This window comes from Sinocyclocheilus anshuiensis, unplaced genomic scaffold (genome assembly GCF_001515605.1).
Source record: "Sinocyclocheilus anshuiensis isolate Anshui unplaced genomic scaffold, SAMN03320099.WGS_v1.1 scaffold1153, whole genome shotgun sequence".
Lineage (NCBI taxonomy): Eukaryota > Metazoa > Chordata > Actinopteri > Cypriniformes > Cyprinidae > Sinocyclocheilus > Sinocyclocheilus anshuiensis.
Genome location: NW_015557158.1, coordinates 777,943 through 800,209, shown reverse-complemented (window position 1 = coordinate 800,209; position 22,267 = coordinate 777,943). Strand labels below are relative to the sequence as shown.

At 37.7% G+C, this 22,267-nt stretch overlaps 2 protein-coding genes, 1 long non-coding RNA gene and 1 pseudogene across 4 annotated transcripts; 2 read left to right on the top strand and 2 right to left on the bottom strand.

Annotated features, from left to right (window-relative positions):
- Positions 1-6,391, bottom strand: part of LOC107678239 (serine--tRNA ligase, mitochondrial-like) — a 14,919-nt pseudogene extending 8,528 nt beyond the window's left edge.
- Positions 6,392-7,804: 1,413 nt separating this feature from the next.
- LOC107678247 (kelch-like protein 1) lies at positions 7,805-13,643 on the top strand. 2 transcript variants are annotated; one of them, XM_016473454.1, is made up of 6 exons: positions 7,805-8,277; positions 9,284-9,437; positions 9,824-9,902; positions 10,591-10,818; positions 10,899-11,296; positions 11,399-13,643. In XM_016473454.1, the coding sequence occupies exons 1-6, from the start codon at positions 8,275-8,277 to the stop codon at positions 12,421-12,423; spliced, it is 1,887 nt and encodes a 628-aa protein (XP_016328940.1). In that variant the 5' UTR covers positions 7,805-8,274; the 3' UTR covers positions 12,424-13,643. The 2 variants fall into 2 exon arrangements, with proteins under 2 accessions (XP_016328940.1, XP_016328939.1); XM_016473453.1 differs by having other exon boundaries at positions 10,899-13,643.
- LOC107678248 (uncharacterized) lies at positions 12,938-15,099 on the bottom strand. The gene is made up of 2 exons (XR_001632928.1): positions 14,637-15,099; positions 12,938-14,029 (listed from the first exon to the last, which is right to left on the bottom strand). It is a non-coding gene; the product is annotated as an uncharacterized LOC107678248 (long non-coding RNA).
- Positions 15,100-15,731: 632 nt separating this feature from the next.
- LOC107678242 (sodium/glucose cotransporter 2-like) lies at positions 15,732-20,320 on the top strand. Its single transcript, XM_016473449.1, has 15 exons — positions 15,732-15,959; positions 16,074-16,145; positions 16,329-16,433; positions 16,513-16,572; positions 16,675-16,779; positions 16,899-17,004; positions 17,235-17,315; positions 17,896-18,107; positions 18,207-18,342; positions 18,443-18,550; positions 18,696-18,846; positions 18,924-19,125; positions 19,229-19,444; positions 19,525-19,660; positions 19,985-20,320. Exons 1-15 carry the CDS (start codon positions 15,861-15,863, stop codon positions 20,197-20,199), a joined length of 2,004 nt encoding a protein of 667 aa, XP_016328935.1. The 5' UTR covers positions 15,732-15,860; the 3' UTR covers positions 20,200-20,320.
- Positions 20,321-22,267: the final 1,947 nt, after the last annotated feature.

The window sequence follows — 22,267 nt, the reverse complement described above, 5'->3', positions numbered from 1 at the left end:
TTTAAATATAAAAAACGTACTTGCAGGCTGTGAGTCAGAAGCGCCAGACTGTCCTTGCAAAATTGGAATTGCCCCACTTTATAGAAACAACCTTTGAGCACAGACGGCATTGTAGGCTACTCTCCCAGGAAACAGTCCTCGTCCTCCGTAAAATGCGTTGCACACATCTGAATATTTGGTTTGAACGGTTCTGGAACAGTGTTGTAAATACAACTTAACCACTGATTTCTAGTTGTGTCCCTCTTTTGGAAGGCCGAACAAAGTAGTTTCGCTTTCACAACAAAACACACAGTGTCTTCACGACATGGCGGCGGCGGTGGCAACAATACTACAGCGAGAATCAAAGTTACGCCTTCTTTCTTTGCGTGAACATTTGGGCAGTGTTATGCAAATCTTCCCACATCGTGACGTAGACATGTGGGGGCGTGTTTGAACGAGGCGTTTTAGGAGGGCGTGGACGAGTCTTAACTTTTATAAAGAATATCTCTTTGGGTTTGAGACTTTAGTCTTTGCAACTTTAGGGATCTTATCTATGCACGAACAGCTTGTCACACTCCAAAGAGAAAGGAAAACTTGAAATCGCATCATATGACCCCTTTAAATGTATGATGAATGCATTTACATTGCAAAATTACAACTGCATAAGTAATGTTATGAGCTTAGTTTTAAATTATTTTTAATATACAAATATGAAAAGTTGGAAAAAATGCAATGATACTTTCAAATATGAGAGTAAACTGCCAGTAGGTGGCGGCAGGTGACATGTTAATGAGTGAACATTTGAGTCATTAGTTTAAGCGATTCATTCAGACGCCTAATTCATTCAAGAATCAAGCAAGTGCCTGTCTTTATGAATGGATCACTGAATCATTGACTCAAATGATTATCAAAAATGCTGAGTCATTCAGTAATGAGACACCGCTGTGTGTTGCTCAGAGATTTTTGAAAGATTATTAGCCTACTCATTTATTGAATGAATAAAATCATGTCAAATCTGCATTCGTGCTGATATTCGGGAAACAGCACTCTCTTAGTCGTCTCATGTTGCTTAACTAGGCTATATCATGTTATAAATGTAAAAACTCAATATTTACCGCAGTATGTTTGTTCTATGAGTAGTCTGTGCTCATGTGTTTTGATTTCTCCATGAGATTCTCTCACACACAGACAGGCTGCACGAGCCTCAACTGGTGCGACCTTGTTACAGTCACTACATTATTCATTATCAATCATCATTTACAACGAATGTAATAAAATCAGAAACATTCTCACCGAAATTGCTCAATTGCAGTACACAATTTATTTCCGAATTTATGAAATTTACATTCTCTGCTCTTAGTTTTACTCCACCATGTCCCAGTCCGCCACGGTCCAAAGATCCGGCGTTACGGCAATTTTGCACCGACTGGAGACAATTACCAAACTGGTTCCACATGTGTATCACACTGATGTATATACAATCAAACCAAAATTTATTCAGACACCTTCAACATTTCACACATTATAACTGTTTATTCGCTATAGTTTAGAAAATGGTCATAAAATATGACAAGAAGAGTTAAACTGTGTCAGAACAAATTCATCTTGATAATGTCAGATAACACTTAAAGGTGCAGTAAGCAATTAAAAAAAAAACTGACCACTTTGTCGGACCGAGTCCCAAAACACCCTCGCAGCCAACCAAAGGTAAGGGGTGTGTCTAGTAATGATAGGGAGAAGAGAGCACAGGACGGATATTAGCAGATTGACTATAGATATCGAGAGGAAAAAAAAGAGGAACATTTCGGAGGACCAAAACATTAAAAAGAAGGGTTACAATCAGAAAAGAGGTAGGACCCGCGTAAATATTGGAGCAGCTTTCCAGCAGTGGAGAGAACTCAAGGAGCGGGAAGGCCTGGAATCGGACGCTGAGGTTGCTTTGTTTCTTCTTGATAGATGAGTTACGTTGATTTTACTCTTACACACAACTTTTCTGTGTTGGCTTTTGCCTGAATATGCTGCGGCCGGCAGGCATAGCAGATTCTGCCATCGACGCTGCCAGGGTTGTGTAAGTACGTGTGGAGCGGCGTTATCAAAATAGGGGCGAGTATGGCGGCAATTCTATTCCATTAATAACCGAGCGCACCACTGATGCTGGCGCGTGCGGTAAATCACTTCCGCGAGAGGAAAACAGATTTACACGCAAGGAAACGGGAGCCCGCAAGCTCATTTCAAACCCTCGCACGCATGACATGTCCTCTGCACGCAATACAAGCCCTCGCGTGCGCATGATCATTCCCCACATCCTAGCGCTTGATCTTCCCTCACCTGCTCGCGCGAACACTTCTATTTTTGTCAGTCGTGGGGCGGGGCTTGCTGTTTTAATTGTAACCTGCAAATGAAACGATAACTCACATGTATCTGGTCCACTGATGCCATGTCTTAAAGTCAAGAGAATTATAAATCATCTTATAACAGGCGTCCAATACTGACTTCCGGAAAAGAGGAATAACCAATGACATTTGAGGTTACAATTAAAACAGCAAGCCCCGCCCCACGACTGACAAAAATAAAAGTGTTCGCGCGAGCAGGTGAGGGAAGATCAAGCGCACGCGAGGGCTTGTATTGCGTGCAGAGGACATGTCATGCGCGCGAGGGTTTGAAATGAGCTTGCGGGCTCCCGTTTCCTCGCGTGTAAATCTGTTTTCCTCTCACGGAAGTGATTTACCGCACGCGCCAGCATCAGTGGTGCGCTCGGTTATTAATGGCATAGAATTGCCGCCATAGGCGAGGTCCTGTTGGGGTATGGGCGTGTTTGTTTTGGTGCTTTCAAATATCAACATCGTTTGGCAAAAATTGCTTAGTGCACCTTTAAGCAAAACATGGTCAGGTCAAAGTGTCTGAATAATTTCTGGTCCCAAATTTTTATCAATTTTACTGGTAGTCCACTGTATGAAGAATTTTTGGGTATAATATGTCACAGTTTACTTTATTTTGCTATCCTCACTTACATAAATGAACTATAGTGTCCTGTATAGTAAAAAAAATATCAAAAATGATATCTGGTGTCTGGATAATTTTTGGTTTGACTGTATTTCGCGACAGCAAATTTATTAATTATTTATTATCAAACTTATTGATTATGAAGGCCCTTTATTCAAAATAAACTGGTTACATTTTTCTCCAAAACCATCTAAAAAATTATGCCTGTAGAATGCTACATGCTAATGCTATTTAAGGCCTTAATTTTCACAAAATCCATTTAATGACTTTCAATGCTTTTCAGTGCCCCGCGAAACCCTGTGTGAAGTATTTGAAAACCTCAAATATTGGTGCCTGCTGGTCTATATTTTAGAATAATTTGATTAATTGCAATAGCTTACATGTAACAAAATTTATTTTTTAGTAGAGTTGAAATTTTAACTTACATATTTTATTACATTCAAATTATCATATGATTAACGATCATATCACAGAAGTTCATGATTTTCTCACCTGCCACTCCTACTTCCCCAGTACCAGCAAGATTAAGGTCAGGAAAGCGTGAAGGGTCCAGAGAGTACACCTGTGATTTATGAGCATTAGGTTGCATCCCACAACCCTCCTAAACAACAGATGCAAAAATAGCTCCATGTCATGGAGATTCTTTATAGGTTTTTACTAAGTTAGCTAGTTTTGTAAACTTTATATGACATCTTTCCATTAAGAATCTTAATACACAACTATAATGTATAAAAATGTTGCATCAAAATCAACATAATGCATTTTAGAACAAAGAGGAGTACTCACAAAAACCACTGATTTTAACATGTCAGGAACAACCATGGGAATAAAGCCCTGTAAAATTATAAGAATTTAAAACAACAATTGATGCATTTATGCATTTTAATTTTAATGCATAATTAATGCATTAAGAAATCGAAACAGTGATGTTTGCATTAAGTCAACTTGAAAAAAAATGTACCCAGTTTACATTAGTAAGTTCCATTCACGGGTACAAATTATTCCAAAAGATGAAAACATACTAACCCGTTTCTGAAGAAAATCCATAGTATAATTTTGCAAGGCAAACTGAAGTCTGGCCCCTGCACCTCTGAGGTAGTATGATCTGTGCCCAGACACATGGGCAAGCCGTCTAAGAGGAAAGAGATACAAATGAAAAACAAATAAAAAGTATTAAATAAAATTAAAGCATGAGAGAAAGAAAATATCTAACCTTTGTCTTATGATTTCAAGACTCTCTCCAATTTCCAGGTGGCCTTTTGGTTTAAAATCAAATTCTATAGTGGACACAACACACTATGGTATATTACAATACATCTTGTGGTACACAAATATTTACATAAAATAACTAAAATACGGTGTTAAACACTGATCTCATTAGAGAATTTCCTGTCAACTGCTGCAAGAAATCAGGAAAGTCAAACCTCAAGGTCAATACAAGTCATGATTGCTGCTACTAACCAAACCCTATATTGTATTTTTGACCAAACAATTTAAGGAGAAGGATAATATGGTTTATGTCTAATAAATTTACCTCATTTCTCACCAACCAATTCAACCACTCTTGCCTGGCTCTCATCCCCTATTGGCTATAAGAAAAGAGGAGAAAAATAACATTCCTGTTAAGTAAAAGCACACCTTTGCTTTCCTGTTTACTACTATATAAAATGTCCTTTTGAATTGAAAATAAGGCATTTCCCCAATTTTTTTGTATTGTGAAAAGGTGAGCGGTCTCTTACCACACTTGGATGTGTTCTGTTGGGCAATCTTAGGGCACGGCAGTAATGTTCTTTCTCCAGCTCACCCTCTTGCACATACAACTGACCAAGTTTCTCTCTGATTGCTCTACCCTCTTCTCTAGCACTTGTGTACTCCTCTAGCTGTCAAGTACAAAACAGAGAAAGAAAAGAGTATTGTAGAAAAAGTCATGCATATTATGCACAGTACATACTGACAAGCAGCAGAAACATCACTAAAATATAGTTATATTCAGAGCTTTAAATTCTCAAGTAAGTTTTAATTCATTAAAAGATCATATTTAATTCTTCGAACTGAAGTCTAAAAACGTACAGAAATCCAAGAAAGCTGACACTTACACTAGCCAAAGTAGATTTGTCATGTTCATCCTGAAAGAAAAAAATGTGAAGAAAAGAAAAAACTGACTAAAGCAAATCTTTATCCAGACATAAATGATGCACATAACCAGTTGACAAATAACATAAACAATATCTTTATTTCAACATCAAGATTAGAAGTTAAAGACTTAATTATATGGACTGCTAACTACGCTTTTTGTCCTGTTTGGAGTTTGACACACCCAGTCCCCATTTACTTACAGAAAAGTAGTATACACCAGAAATTGACCATCATCAACAATATTTTGGTAAACTGTTCATTTAAAATGTATTATATGTATAAAGCAAAGAGTATTTTTAAGAACTGTAAATAATCACCTTTTTTTGTATCTCCAACCATAACAATCACATTTTAGTTTAAAGGGTAAGTTCACCCCAAAAATGAAAATCCTGTGATAAACACTATGGAAGTTAATGGCTACCGTCAACTGTTTGGTTACCAACAGTCCTCAAAATATCTTTTTCTGTGCTCAACAGAAGAAAGAAACTCATACAGGTTTGGAACAACATGGTGGTGAATAAAGGATGACAGCATTTTCATTTTTGCATAAACTATCCCTTAAAGGGGTCATATGATGCTATTTTAAAGATCATTATTTGGTGTAACAGAACACTCCAAAGAGAAAGGAAAACTTGAAATCGCATCATATGACCCCTTTAAAATTGTTATGCAAGTTTAGATGAAAACATTGCATTAATGTACAGTATGTGTACACCTACCACAAGAGCGCGGACTTTGGCACTGATCACATTCTTTCTCGTCTCCAAATCTGATATTTCTTTTCGCGCCTTCTGTAGTTTCTTCCAGACTGAGATCTAGACACACATTGCATCACACAGATGTTCCATTTACGCTTTCACGTTCATTATATAAAAACAGCAGTGCGAATCACGCAGCAGTATTGTTTTAATGAATGAATGACATGTGATGTAATGTTTTGTCTTACTATAACTCCGACATCAGCTGCCCGTAGATCTCCTTTCCGATTCTCCACCTCCGCCTTCACTGCATCAGTCTCCTCACACACACGCTGCATGTCCAGTTTAGGTTTGTGGGTGCGTAAACAAAAACGCAACGCACACGCACTGCAGACGGAGTATGTGTGAAACAGGCGTAACCTTCCAGTACGTGTTCATACAGACTGCTCCTGACCGGTCGAGAGGAGCAAAGTCGGCAGGACCAACTAAATCCACTGCTGACATTGTGTCTTGAAGACTTAAACAGATAAAAAGAGCAAAGCCGTGTTGCTGCCCTTACAGAGGACGCCATGCTGAACGTGTTGTCAGTTAAACTGTACGGAAGCCGAGAGGATTCATTTCGTCCAAACGCGATTGGAAATGTGATGACAGTGAGACTTGAAATAAAATACATAAATAAAATATTAATTAATTCATTTAATAACCGATTCTGACGGCTTATTACACTTTGAAACTCAAAAACTTTCACGCACATTATGCTGTAGTAGTGCTACATTATTTTAGTGGAAAATGACTTTTACTATGCAAATCCTACTGAAATACATAAGACTCTTTTTTTGTATTATTGAACCATTTGTACAAGCAGATCAGTGCGATCAGATGCATAAAAGAAAAAGAAACAATAAATTAAATTAATTGATTACATTAAAGGGCTAGGATTTTTCTTGTAAATCGTATTCTATCATGGCAAAAAGCTTTATTGCATTTTTTTATACATCACCTTAAGGAATTTTGTAAAAGAAAGAAACACAAAATACACAAAAACAAAACCAAGGTTTCACTCTCAAGTACTTAGACGTGTGTATATAAAAACATTTCCCAGAATAAGGATATTAATAACCAAAAAGACATCTTTGTTATTGCTAACAAAAAAAGTCCACAATGTCCTTTTGAGAAAACATTCTAAGGTGAGGAAACTTCGTAAACATAGACTTAAAAAAGAAAAAAAAAAAAGATTGTAAATATCAAGCCATAATGCTGCATACATACATACAAAAAAAAAACATTATCAGTAGTTTCAGTATTGTCACAACATACAAATTTACTGGAATCAAATCCAAATCTTCGTCATAAGATTTCACTGCATGGATATAAACATTTTAATAATTTTAAATAATTATAATAATTATTATTATTTCTTTCGCTTTGGGAGTTAAAAACATAAGGATCTCGGTTCCAGTTGAAACGGACGTAAATATCCGTCACATCCGGTAAAAGGGCCACTGAGAAAGGCGGAAGTTAAAAGTGTGTTGTTCCGGCAACAGAGTCCCTCGGGTGGATGGGAACGGGGCAGGTAGGCTGGCTCTGGAGTCGGAGGTGGTTTGGCAACAGCTGATCTGTGACTGGAGAGTGCATGGTAGGAAGTAAACTATAGTCTTTATAAAATAGGTAAGCATGAATCGGGAAAGTGTGACAAATGTGGAGAATTAGAAACAGTGAAACAGATTTCAATTAATTCAAGAATTAGGATGGCTGGGAGTTGATAATATTTCTTTAAAAGTATTGTTAGGAAATGGGTCGAGGCAATCAAGAGTGCAAGAAAATATGTTTAAATACCTGAAAAACACAGGAACAATAGATAGAATCTTTTTTTTTTTCCTCTTTTCTTTCCCTTCTGTATTTCTTTCTTCCAAATTTATGCACACTCCACACTCCAGATCAGTAGGTGGCGGTAATGCACCTCTTTCGCTGGTTTGCCAAACCGCCATAAAACACCAGAAGAAGAAGAAGAATAACAGAGTCCCTCAGCTTGCTTCGACTCCAATCATAGAGCAATGTTAGCAGCTGTGAGCAATAGTTGGCATTACTGATCAAACAGTCATTTATTTCTCTCGGGACTACGTTTTCTTTGGGCCAATCCGGATTACCAACCTTTAATAATCTACATGGAGCAGCGGTCGTCAATGTGGATATATCAGGCGCGCGGGTATACTTTTGTGCTCATATGCTAAGGATGGACAACACACCGTAATGATCCGACCAATTTGCACTGAAACTACACGGGAAGGTCAAGGCGTTGTGAACGGGCCGAAGAGTGTCAGGCCGTCTGTACCACTGTGGCATCCTGAGAGCCTTGATACACAAAGTCGAACTCAAGACACCACAAGCAATACGAGAATATCCATCTCCTAGACCTGTACTGCTGGGGTCCACTCTCTAATAGAAAGCTTCACATCTAATGGTAATATTTACGAAATGTACATGATTTTAATGAGCAAGAGTTGTATGCTCAGTAGGCGGTTTGTATTTGGGCGGAGGGCACGTGCAATTTTGCAGTGTTGTATTAAAATGTATTTATTTACACATGGTGCATGAAGAATCAGGTTACTTTGGTAGTCCTATTACTAATATTCTGATCATAAAATAGCTTTTGGGAAATTGTATAATAAAAATAATTTAAAAAATATATTTTTTCTGTATATTCAATCAATGCTTGTATTATATGATTAATCTTATTTTTGCTAATCTAAACATGAGTTACAGAGATTCACTTGCATACCTTTTAAAGCATGAAAGATACAATTCGTTTTGACATACGAATTGTGTATAATTCAGGTGTGTATAATTCGGTATTTTTATTGTATGTATTGAAAACAGCTTTTTAACCTTTATTTTTTATTAATATGTTATGTTTTTGATGAAGGGATTAGAGAAGGAAGACAAAAGTAATTGCTTAGAGAACAGCTTAAGAATGTAAGGGATGAACCGAAAGCCAGCGGAGGTACATGTAAGGGTTACATTTTCACTGAGAAGTTTAAAAGTGACGTGACATGTGGCCAAGTATGGTGACCCATACTCGGAATTAGTGCTCTGCATTTATCCCATCCAAAGTGCACACACACAGCAGTGAACACACACACCCGGAGCAGTGGGCAGCCATTTTTTTGCTGCGGCGCCCGGGGAGCAGTTGGGGGTTCGGTGCCTTGCTCAAGGGCACCTCAGTCGTGGTATTGAAGGTGGGAGAGAGCGCTGTACATTCACTCCCCCCACCTACAATCCCTGCCGGTACGAGACTCGAACCGACTTTGGGTTACGACACGAGATGTTGTAACTTATCTAAGGCACTCAAACCCAAGGCCTCAAGTACTTCTCAGCCCTAGAACTATAAATGTGACCACAGTATTGTACTGTCACTATATGAGCATCAGATACAAACAATGTACTTTTAAATTAACTTCCTGTCACAGATGAATACTGTCAAAGGTGACGCGGTTACCTGGCGACCACAGCCATGGAAGGATGCTGATAGAGGTGGTGGAGAACCTCTCTCAGATAGCGACTCCGAGGAAGAAGATTTTCCTGATGACTACTCAACTCCTTTGGGGGAATATGTAACTCAGGGTGAGACAACGGTTGTGGTTTTGAACATTGATTGTTTGGATTATGTATATTGTTATTTTAGAATTATGGATTCTATAATGACATTTCTTGTTTCATTCTATACTATTTATATCTATACTATTCAAATAAAGTACATTTGTAATAAAAAGTCAGATTAGAATTAAATTAAATAATAATGTAAAATAGATGCATTTTCACTAGTGATCATAGACATAGACATCAGAGATCCAGTTCTGCCATAATGATTAAACAAAAACTTTTCAGTACTTCAAAAACAGCAAAACAATCAAATGCCATTATATTCATCAAATGTGGCAAAGTGACATTGATTAATCATTTAGCCACCTTTTTATCAGCCTTGTTTTTCCCTTTGTCATCTCATTCAGGGTTAAAACAGCTGCTTGATGCTCAGCAGTTGTGTGATGTCACTCTTGTGGTGGAGGGAAAAAAGTTTATGTGTCACAGGTGAGTTTTATGTTTTCAGCTTTGAAGGTTGTCTGATTGTCATTGTACATATATTTTTTTTATATATATAACTTGAATCGTTTAAAAAATGGTGTATATATACACTAAATTGCATGACAAATTATGTATGTTGATAAGATTGTAATTATATGTATTTCAATATAATGATGTACGGTGCCATTCAAAAGTTTGGGGTTAGTAAGATATTCTAAACAAATTAATACTTTAGTTCAGCAAGGATGCAATAAATTGATCAAAAGTGACAGTAAAGACATGTATGATATTACAAAAGACTTTATATTTAAAAAAAAAAAACCTGTTCTTTTGAAACCCTGTTCTATTTATCAAAAAATCCTGGGAAAAAATGTCATGGTTTCCACACAAAAAAAAAAACAGCACAGCTGTTTTCATCATTGATAATAAGAAATGTTTCTTGAGTAGCAAATCAATATAGTAAAATGATTTCTGAAGGATCATGTGATACTAAAGGCTGGAGTAATGGCTGCTGAAAATTCAGCTTCGCATCACAAGAATACATTTTAAAATATTTATAAACTTGGTGAGCATAAGGGACTTATTTTTGCATAACAATCATAACAAATCTCAAACCAATCTCAAACTTTTAAACGGTAGTGTACATATGAAACTATTCTGTTTTGACACATGTGCACTGTTTTTCTTTTTTCAGAGTTATTTTAGCAGCTGTCAGTCCATATTTCCGTGCCATGTTTACCAGCCCTCTCGTAGAGTCTCGTCTTACTGAGATCCGACTGGAGGAGGTGACACCTTCTGTTATGGAGACAGTTATCCACTTTGTTTATACAGGGGAAGCAGGTCTTAGTCTCGACACAGCAGAAGATCTGTTTGTAGCAGCCAATCGTCTTCAAGTGATGCCCTTGCAGGACCTTTGCTCTAGGTAAAATTTAGATGTGATCCTATTGTGATTGTTCTACCTTGTATCTTGTCTGGCTCACATTTTATTTCCCTGTTTGTTAGATTCCTTTTTGAGCACCTGTCTGTGGAGAATTGCCTGGGCATGTACTCTCTGGCTCGTTCACATCATGACCAGCTGCTTCTTCGGGCTTCTTTGAGGCTGGTAGGCCAGCATTTTCCTCGAGTGGCCCGGCAGCGAGACTTCCTCCTGTTGGACCCAGGAACTCTTGGCAGCTTGTTGGAGTCAGATCGATTGGGTGTGGAGTCTGAGACTGAAGTTTACGATGCAGCAAGGCGCTGGGCAGAATACCAGCCGGCTGATCGTTACATTCACATGCCCAATTTGTTACGCCATTTACGCCCTGGTCTTTTTGGCCCTGAAGAGAGCCACCGAATGAACCAAGAACTTGGACTTGGAGCCAGTACCGAGGGCATGGGAGGACTGCTGAGGCCTAGAGAAGGTATGTTTGAGAAGAAAATAGTCTGTGTAGACCTTAAGCCAAGGGAGGATGAGTCTTTACAGAAAAGGGACTTCACGGTGGATTGCTTCGACCCTCGTACAGGGAAGTGGGAGAAGCTGGCAGCCTTGGGCTCATTGCTTTGTCCTGGCTGCACTGCAGTCGGAGGTCGACTGTTTGTGGCGGGAGGCATCCTGCGGAGTGGCGAGGTCTCCTCAGCACTTCATGAGTACGATGTCGTGCTAAACCGCTGGATCGTGCAGCCATTGATGGCTGAACCACGTGCGATGTTGGGTCTTCTTGGCTGCGGAGGTTTTTTATACGCTCTCGGTGGCTGTAACCGAGCAGCATTTCTGGACGCATCTGAAAAATTTGACCTTAACACGCTGACGTGGGCATCAGGACCTCGTTTGCCATTGCCACTGCGTTCTTTTGCTTGCTCTGCCCTCCGCTGTCGTCTCTACTTGCTTGGCGGTACCACACTGGAGCAGAGCAGGGCTGTGGTGCATGCTGGCGTGCTTATATACCACACAGTTACAAATACCTGGAGCCGTGTCACCCTTGACTCTGGCGCCACCTGCCTGGCTGGAGGCATAGCAGTACGTGGCGGCGTTTGTGCCATTGGTGGTTACTTGCGTGATGCCGCCAAGTTCCTCAATGGCAACTACACCCAGGCAGAACCACTAGATGCCACAGGACGAGTGTTGTTCTTCCGAGAAGGACGGGGATCAGGATTAGAGCGGGAGGTGGCGGTTGGAGTTGAGCGAGGGGGTGGCGGTAGTGACCGTGCGCCTAGTCCGGTGGTTTTTCCAGGTCTGCCAAGGAGGATTGCTGCCGGAGGTGTGGCTAGATGGAAACGCAGGATATATGTATTGGGTGGTGAGAATGGATCGAGATTTTATGACAGCGTCTACTGCTGGAAACCTGGCTGGCGAAGTTGGGTCCAAAGACGTGAGAAATTACCTGGGGATACAGGAGGAGTTAGCCAGTTTGGATGTACCACCCTTAAGTTCCCCAAAAAACACATTTTAGCACGTCTTCGGGCTGCTCAACAGAAACGTGGGAAGGAGAAACGACCGACCCGGTCGTGCAGAGTCATGCGGATCGACAGGACAAATCAGAAAGTGTGATTTTCAATTAGACATATGGGCATTTTGGAAACATTTATGCACCTACATTTACATCTTTACTCTTGGTTGATGTCTAGATGTTTTGAATTTCATTCTTTCATTTCTGCAAGCTGAACGCAGGTTTTTCTTTGCTGAGTATTGACAGAAAGTATATGTAACATTTGGATATGATTTCAGAATGTTTTGCTCTTAATAATGATAATTCTTCATAGATGCCCAAATTTGATCTTAGAAATGGTATCATCTTGGAGAATGACAAAATGTTTGAGTCACAGCAAAAAAACAGGCTATACATATGTTTGACTTAATGAGTAAAATGTCATTGTTGATTATTTGAACCTTTTTGCTTAAAGTTATATTGCTTTGAGGCTGAATGTAGTTTTACACACATTAGAACATCTAGATTCCTACCATAACAGCAGTTGTTACTACTGTAAAGTCATAATGGCTTAATATGGGATCTAAACAGTGTAAGCTTCAAGTCTTTATCATTTTTTTTTTGTTTCATTTTTGTTTTTTGATGACAGTGTTGTCAAATTACACTTATGTTAAACAGCTGTTAAGCAACATCATGAGATTCTTCCAGGGTTTCCATCAACCAGCATTTTTATGCCATATCCCAAAATTTGCATGAAAAATTCTGGATGGAAAAACCATTATGTGAATAAAATTCGCATAATGTGCTTAATAAATGTATACACTTCGCTTGAGGTGGATGATTTTTTTAAATTTTTTTAGAACACATGCGCACAAACTATGATGGAAATACATTTGCAGATTAAATTGTTAGATGTGCATTCAAAAGACATGTCTTTGCCTCGAAATCATACGACTGAATAATTTGCTTAGAGAAGGAAAAAAACATGTTTCTCTGGCCATTCTGAAATTTTACATTGTAGGCGATTGCTAGCATATGAAGTTTGTAAGAGTGTTTTATCTGTGCACTCAACCACAAGAAATGTATTACATTTAATAAAGGAGTGGCTTCTATTGGCTACAGTTTCCATTTTGTATTATTTTTATTTCTCTTGAACAAATGGTCTGAAAACAGTGTTTTATTTGCAAATTGTTTTTGCTTTATATTTTGTTTCATGAAATGCAGTCTTAACTAAGATGAAGACCCAGATGATAAACACTGATGAACAACATTATGTAATTCTAAAGGATGTGGCTATTCAGATTTAATGCATTGCAAACTACTGTATTTTAAATCACCTTAAGATGAAATGTAATTCACAAATGCATTTACTATACCTGTCCTGAATTCATGCTAAGTTGATGCCAGAATCTCAAGCTCACACAATTTTTTTTTTTATAAGATAACAAATGAAATCAAGAAACACACTTTCGCTTTGACTGAAATTTCTGTCTTTTAATTTCACATTATTGAACTAGCATTGAACAATAATGCAACAAAACATGAGTCTTAACATTAACACAATCTATGTTACAGTCCTTAAGTATCTTGTGTGATTTTTGTGGTGTTGGACATCTCTGGAGGACACCTCTGAATGACGATGACATAGTGATTAATTTTCTGCACATCGTTGTAACGCACTGTTCAGCTTGCCCTCAAGGAAGTGGATCAGTATATATATCTGTAGTGCTTTAAAGGTGGGGTAAGCGATTTCTGGTAGCCAATGTTGACATTTGAAGTCACCAAAACAAACACGACCCTACCCCAAAAGTGTCTCGCCCCTATTTTGATAGCTCCACCCCACACATACGTACGCAACCCAGGCAACGGATTAGTTCTGTGAAACAAAGCAAAACTGCTGTGTTCCATTCATGACGTATTGGCACGAATTTCAAATGATTTTCAACGGTCGCTTTGTCGCGTCCAGTGTACTAGACAGACTTTAGCTGTTGCGGTGCAGACACGGTGTTACTCACCAATCGAGAAGAAAACCTCGGCGTCCGATCGCAGGCCTTCCGCTCCTTGAGTTCTGATATCTGCTGATCTGATATTTACACTGGTCCTACTTCTTGCCTTAAGCCTTCTTTTGTTCCGCAGACGTTTTCCTCTTTTGTTTTTTTATCCTCCATCTCTATCTTTGTCGCTCGGCTTGGCTAATGTCCATCCCGTGCACTGAACGCGCTCTCCTCCACGTCCTGAGTAGTTACGCCCCTTACTGCTGATTGGCTACAAGTTTGTTTTGCTATTCGGCCCGAATCGGTTTTCTAAAGTGTTTTTGAAAAATCGCTTACCCCACCTTTAATGGCATCTTTTTGGGTTCAGCTGGTCATCTCATCTGAAATGTTTTAAAGCATATACTCGCAACAGAAACCAAATGACTGCTTTTTGTATGATTGATTTCATTTTGTTTCAATTTCGAAGTTATTGTAATTTTGTCTTGCAGTAACATTTTCTCAGAGACAAAGAGACTCTATTTTCATCTGATGTCAAACAGGTCTGTTTGTTTTTAAAGACCTAGAATTGTCAAATATTGAACATTGTTTGAATGGAAAGTCTGTGCTCTGGTTTGCATTAAATAAATTGAACAGATGTTACTTTGTTGCTTGTCCTGCAAATACAAGTGAGTTGTTGTTGCATTTGAATAGCATTGAAATAGTGATAACGTCACACACCACAGTGCAAGATTATTAACCAGACCTTAGTGACACAACTGATGCATTCACAACCTGATCATCCATGGAAACGTTTATCCCTCCTCTTTTTAGTGATTTCCAAATAAGGTCGGAACTGTAACTTTTAATGTACAGACCAGTGACTATTAATCAAGTGCCATTTTTTTAAACCCATGAATACTAAACATTTTTTTAGGTGTTATATATTGATGAGAAATACAACCTTTAATTTAGGAAAATTTAATAAAATGCAAAAAGCTAAATCATGTTGTAGCACATCATTTAGCCTGTTACTCTATTATGTTTGTACAGTACTCTAAACATGGATACGGAATATGGAAAATTTAAGTCAGAATTTCAGGAGTCTATTTTAATGCACATAAGGAATAACAAACGTGAGTACATAATGTTATTACTTGAAAATTACTTTTAAAAAGTAATTGAAATGTTTCATGATGACACATTTTGAGTAGTCTGCTCAAAGGTTTTTCTCTGTTTTTGAAAAACACTAATGCCTTCTCATATGCTTTTAAAAGAATTCTATAATTAATCATTTATGTACTACATTGTTTTGTTTTCTACTAAAAGTACCACAGCATAAGCTAAGGTGTAGGTTTAGCATTTAATGCCTAAAACTGTCTTTCTTGAGTGGCTAGTAATAAGTTAATTATTGTTGTTAATAATATTCCTTTATCAGCTTTTTTTGTCATGTGGGCAAAGATCGTGGATTTTACCCTCAAATCCTGTATGAAGAAAAGTTTTCCTCAAGTGCCTCATCTGTTTGGATTTGTTTCATGCCTTGTCATCTCATAAATGATATCGGCATCGTGTCTGTCTGTCTTTAAAAAATGGAAAACACTACAGCGAAACATGTAACCATCAACAATCCAGCTGACATCAGTGTGATCATTGCCTACTTTTTGGTGGTTATTGCAGTAGGAATTTGGGTTAGTGAAAAACTTGGTCTTATGTGTTTTAAAGTGGCAGATAACTGTGAATTGATATATATGTCTTTTAACAGAATTACATTTTGAATTTATGATTTTTTCCCCCCATGTTAGTCTACATTTAGGACTAATCGTGGCACAGTAGGTGGCTACTTTCTTGCAGGTCGGACCATGGTATGGTGGCCTGTGAGTATTTAATAATTAAAAGTCTAATTAAAAACTTCAAAAAAAATGTTAATGTTAAGTCACACACTTTTGTGGCAATATCTACCCCCTTCTTGTATGAAAATAAAAAGTGTGACTTTCAATACTTCTTTTAAAGGTTTCTCCTTTTTCTATGTATGTATTTCCCGCACATGGCACACATAGGTGGGGACTTCTCTTTTTGCGAGCAACATTGGCAGTGGTCATTTTGTTGGTCTTGCAGGAACAGCAGCTGCAAGTGGAATAGCTGTTGGGGGTTTCGAATGGAATGTAAGTTAGATATTTAAATATATATCAAATGTGCTTTGTCATTATTAAAATTTTAAACAGATTGTGATTTGTTTCACAGGCATTATTTATTGTTTTGTTGTTGGGCTGGGTGTTCGTCCCTGTTTATTTAACTGCAGGGGTATGTTCATTTTTCATAGTGATATTTTCGATGACAAATATTTATTTGCATAATATGAGTGAAAGAAATTTATACATCCATTTTTTTTTATTTTTATAAAAGGTGATTACAATGCCGCAGTACCTCAAGAAGAGATTTGGAGGGACTAGAATTAGCTTGTATCTTTCTGTCATTTCACTTTTACTTTACATCTTCACAAAGATTTCTGTAAGTATAAATACATGTCTGGATAATATAAAACACTATAATCATAATTTCCTTGTTACTCACAAGAAAGGGCACCAATTCACTCTCTCTATGACTTCTCCTCTCCTCACTGAACGTAGGTTGACATGTTCTCAGGAGCAGTGTTTATACAGCAGGCTCTTGGCTGGAACATCTATCTTGCAGTGATTGCCCTGCTCTGCATAACAGCACTCTATACTGTCACAGGTAAAAACAATTTTTTTCCACCTTTGTCAGACACTTTCATCCAAAGGAACTTTGAAGATTGAAACATTGAAGATATGTGTTTGGTCAGATTCTTTTCTGGGAATCAAACCCATGACCATAGCATAGTTATATATTATATAGATATTAAATAGCTTTTTTGGAACAAATCATCTATTGAGTGCCTTCGGTCCACAAAATGTGTTAATATTTGACATGCAATGTCTCTGTAGGAGGACTGGCTGCGCTGATGTATACAGATACTGTCCAAACCTTTGTTATCATTGCTGGAGCTTTCATCCTCGTGGGATTCTGTAAGTATCAAAAGTTGGATGATTTACATATGATACAATGTAATGACATTTTCTTTAGAAAAGACAGCATGTGCTCTTAATTTTTTTCCCTTAAAGTTTAAGCACTAACCATCTGAAATGTAAAAAAGTTTTAACTAGTAGTATTAAAGTCAGGTAAAATAGGACCCATTGTATTGTTAATATGGAGTTGTTTTCAATATTGATTTTTCACAGGTGTTTTACACGTATTTACACACTGAATTGTGTTGTGGTTTAGGGTTAAGGAAATGTCCACAAATTTAATGGATAATATGATGGCGGAAAATTACAAGCACCTTTTTCATTTTCCTACAGTTTTTTTTTCTTACATTGTAGTAGTAAAAACTTTTTTAAAAGTAAAATATATTGTATGTCTAAGTATTCAGTCCACACTTATACATTTTTTTTGTATCAAAGTCATACTGCACCTCATATAAATTTGCAAAAGTTGACTCAATGAAATGAAATTTAAAAATAAGTACTTATGTAAACAGAATATCTTAGTACAACTGAAATAGTATATTATAAACTGATTTTTGTGTTGTCCCCCATTTGTCAATAGCCTTCTATGAAGTTGGAGGATACGGTGCTTTACTGGAGAAGTATAGTTTATCTTTGCCATCTCAGAGGAGTTTAAACATCTCTGAACATTGTTACACTCCACGCGAGGATGCCTTTCATTTACTTAGGGATCCCACGACTGGGGACCTGCCATGGCCGGGTGTGTTGTTTGGCATTGCAATTATTGGTAGCTGGTACTGGTGTACTGATCAGGTGAGGACAATATTTTAAGGATAAAGAATTCTACATATGTAACTCTTGTCATCTTCGTTGCTTAATTTTTCACATTACATTACATTTTGTACTCTGCAGGTAATTGTGCAGCGCTGTTTGGCCGCCCGCAGTCTGACGCATGTAAAGGCCGGATGTATATTGTGCGGGTACCTGAAACTGCTCCCTATGTTTCTCATGGTGTTTCCAGGCATGATCAGCAGAGTGCTTTACCCTGGTATGCACTTTAATTTGAACATATTTAATACCACGTCTTTATAATTACAATATTGATCAAGGAATACCAATATTAAAAAATCTAATCAAATCATATATAGATGAAGTAGGTTGTGTGGAGCCAAGCATCTGTAAGGAGGTGTGTGGCACAGCAGTTGGCTGCTCCAACATTGCCTACCCCAAACTAGTGGTTTCTGTAATGCCGACAGGTAATTTTAAATTAATGTTGTGTTTTTAAATTATTATTAACCCTTATACAAAATTAATATATGAGTTTACCTGAATTAACAAGCTGTTCGGTTTACACTTTATTGTCTTTCTATTTTCTTTCTCCTCTAATCAATCCCTAAACAGGTCTCAGAGGTTTAATGCTGGCAGTCATGTTAGCAGCTCTCATGAGCTCACTAGCATCTATCTTCAACAGCAGTAGTACCTTGTTCACCATGGACATTTGGACTCGTATCCGGCCTCAAGCTAGAGATAAAGAGCTCATGATTGTAGGAAGGTTTGGAACCATTCAATTTATAGCTTTAATAATTCTAAAACAAAATCTGCTTACAACCCATTGACGGTTGTGTCTAGGAGCGGAACTTTGTGCTTTCTTTTTCCTAAAAATATGTTTTCGTACAAATCAAATTGCATTAGCATTTGTTGGATCCCAGTTGTCCAGGCAGCCCAGAGCGGTCAGCTGTTTGATTATATTCAATCTGTGACCAGTTACTTAGCTCCACCTATTGCAGCTGTCTTTTTCCTTGCCATTTTTGTGAAGAGGGTCAATGAGTCAGTAAGTAACTGTCTGCTTTAAACATATTTCGTCTTCGTTTAATGCCACATCATTCAGAACACAAATTGACTAAAAGCTTGCATCTTTACCTTTTGTTCCTTAGGGAGCCTTCTGGGGCCTGATAGGAGGATTGGTAATGGGTCTGTGTCGTATGGTACCCGAGTTTGCATATGGCTCAGGAAGCTGCCTCTTTCCCTCCGAATGCCCAAAACTTATATGTGGAGTTCATTACCTTTATTTTGCAGTGTTGCTCTTCTTCTGCACTGCTATTCTGGTGCTTTTCATTAGCAACAACACTCCACCCATAGAGGACAAACATGTAAGATGTTTTAGCTACTGCTGAAGCTACTTGAGGATACTTCTCTATATTAATAACATTTACCTTTTCTCTTTGCCAAGCTCCATCGCCTTGTCTTTACCTTACGCCATTCTAAAGAAGAAAGGGTCGATTTGGACTGGGAAGAGGAGGAACGAGGAAGGAAAGCTCGAAGAGAGGCAGAGGAAAAGAAAAAGGTCGTATCTGAGGAGGATCAAAGTAAGATGATTTAGAGAAAACTACTTTTGTAGATAAAATGTATATTTTATGTATGCGTAGGTTTGGGGTGTCTACTCCTGCTCCTGAAGGACCACTATAGTTTACCACAGAGTTTAGCGCCAATCCTAATTAAACACGCCTGAATCATCTAATCAAGGTCTTAAGGATAACAAAAAAACTTCCGGGCAAGTGTGTTGGGCAGGTTGGAGGAAAACTTTGCAGAATCCTTGGGCCTCCAGAAGCAGGATTGGACACCCCTGGTGTAGGTCAAACTACATTCTTTGAGTAATGGCATACATTTTAATAATTTGCTCTCTGCCTTAGTTGAACATGGTGACCGATCCATAACGATGAAGATCATTGGCTGGTTTTGCGGCATAAATGATACTCAGGCTCCAGAGCCCACAGAGGAGGAAGTGAATGAAGCATCAAAACAATTACCTGACATAAGTGAAGACCCACTGTGGAAGTATTTAGTCAATGCTAATGCCCTAATAATGATGTCTGTGGCTGTTTATTTTTGGGGTTACTATGCATAAAGGCAAAGCACCGATCATAGTACATAAATCAGTGTTTCCCATCCATGGTCTTAGGATTCTCCCTAATCAAACACATCGGTTTCAACTCATCAGTCTGGAAACTTATGAAATGAGTGTTTCATAAATTACTTTTAGGACTTCTCCAGGACCAGGGTTGGGAAACTGTCTGTCAATCAATGACTACCTGATACCATGTGTGAAAATAGTCATTTAAATGGATAATTGAAAATGAAATAAAATCATTTTAGAAGTTTCATAAAAAAAAAAACAATTTGGACTGGTATGTTGGATTTCACTTTTGAGATGTTGACACTGTCAAACAGTAAAGATACCTCATGTTTAAAAGAATAGTTTACCCAAAAAATGTTAATTTGCTGAAATTTTTTTCACTCCCAGGTCTTCCAAGTCATCCAATTCATTGGAACAGATCTGGAGAAATTTAGCATTTTATCACTTGCTCATCAATGGATCCTCTGTAGTGAATGGGTGCCATCAGAATGAGAGTCTGATAAAAACATCACAATAGTCCACAAGTAATCCATATGAATCTAGTTGATCAATTCTGGCTAAAATACGAGTCATCCAGTGAAAAAGTCCATATACATTTTGGACTGTTTTCACTTATAAATAGTGCTCGATCTGTTCATTTTTCTCTCCTGATTCAGATTTTCACTGGAGAAAACAATATTATGGATAAAGTATTTTAGCTGGAAACAACGGTTTAAAGTTAAAAATGTCTTGATGGATTTGCTTCTTACAAACACACAGCTTTTCACAAAATGTTAATTGATAGACTGGAGTTGTGTAGATTATTGTGATGTTTTTATCAGACTCTCATTCTGACAGCATCCATTGCAAAGCCAAGTGATGTAATGCTAAATTTCTCCAAATCTTTTATGATGAGGAAACAAACTAATTTACATGCTGGATGGATGCCCTGAGGGTGTTCAGTAGATTTTCATTTATGGGTGAAATATAAATAAGGGGTGTTACTGAAATAAGAGCTTCTGTAAAAAGCTCTGTTTTTCTTTCTTTATTATTTAACTTAATCATTATAATGTTTTTTTTTCTCCTGTATACATAAAAGGTGAACTATGGAAGGTTTTGGGTAAAAATCCACAATTCCAATAAGTAATAGCAAGACAAACAGAACAACTCCACAATTAACTTGCAATTTTATATTTCAACCACAGATGGTGATAGAGGACAGAGTTCCACAGTGCACCTTTTATTTAAACCTTATACACACCAAGTAAAGCCATGAACACTAGGGATGTAACGATTCACTCAACACACGATTCGATTTGATTCACGATTTTGATTTCACAATTCGATTTTCTCACAATTTTTTTTAACAAAATGAGATTGAAGACATTATACAGTAAATTAAAAGGTGTCGTTTTATTAGGCTATTACTGCACGTTTCTTTGTGAAATTGAAATATAACAAAACTAATAAACTGGGGTTTAAAACAAACCCCAAATCAAACAAGTAAGTTTCACAAATAAAAGAAATCTCTTAGCAAACTAAGGCTTTGTCTGTGCTCTTTCCCTAAATTGAAATTTTAAAACAAACCCCAAATCAAACAAGTAAGTTACACAAATAAAAGAAATCTCTTAATATGAACAAACTAAGGCTTTGTCTGTGCTCTTTCCATTTAAAATTAGAGGCAACCACTGGATTTGAATCATGATCCAAACAAAGATGCAGCATAGGCTACATGCAGCATGAGTAGTTTTTAATCTAAATTAGACTAATTTGAAGCAAAAACAGAGTAGTCTGACTTTAGTTTTGTGAAACTATACTACATAAAACATATTTGAACGAAAGAGCAGACAAGCAGAATAAAACGCAGATTCACTCTCTGACAGCAGGTGGCGCTTATGAACAGCAATGATACAGTGTTTCCTGGGTTACCGCTGTAAACAAAGCAGAGCTGCGTTTATGAACTCTACTTTAATATGCATTGTTCAGAGGCAACTCAGGCAAGATGAAAAGAAAATACAACGTAAACTTTTCTAAAGATAGTCAGTTCCCCTCAGAGATACATTCATATAAACTCCTACTC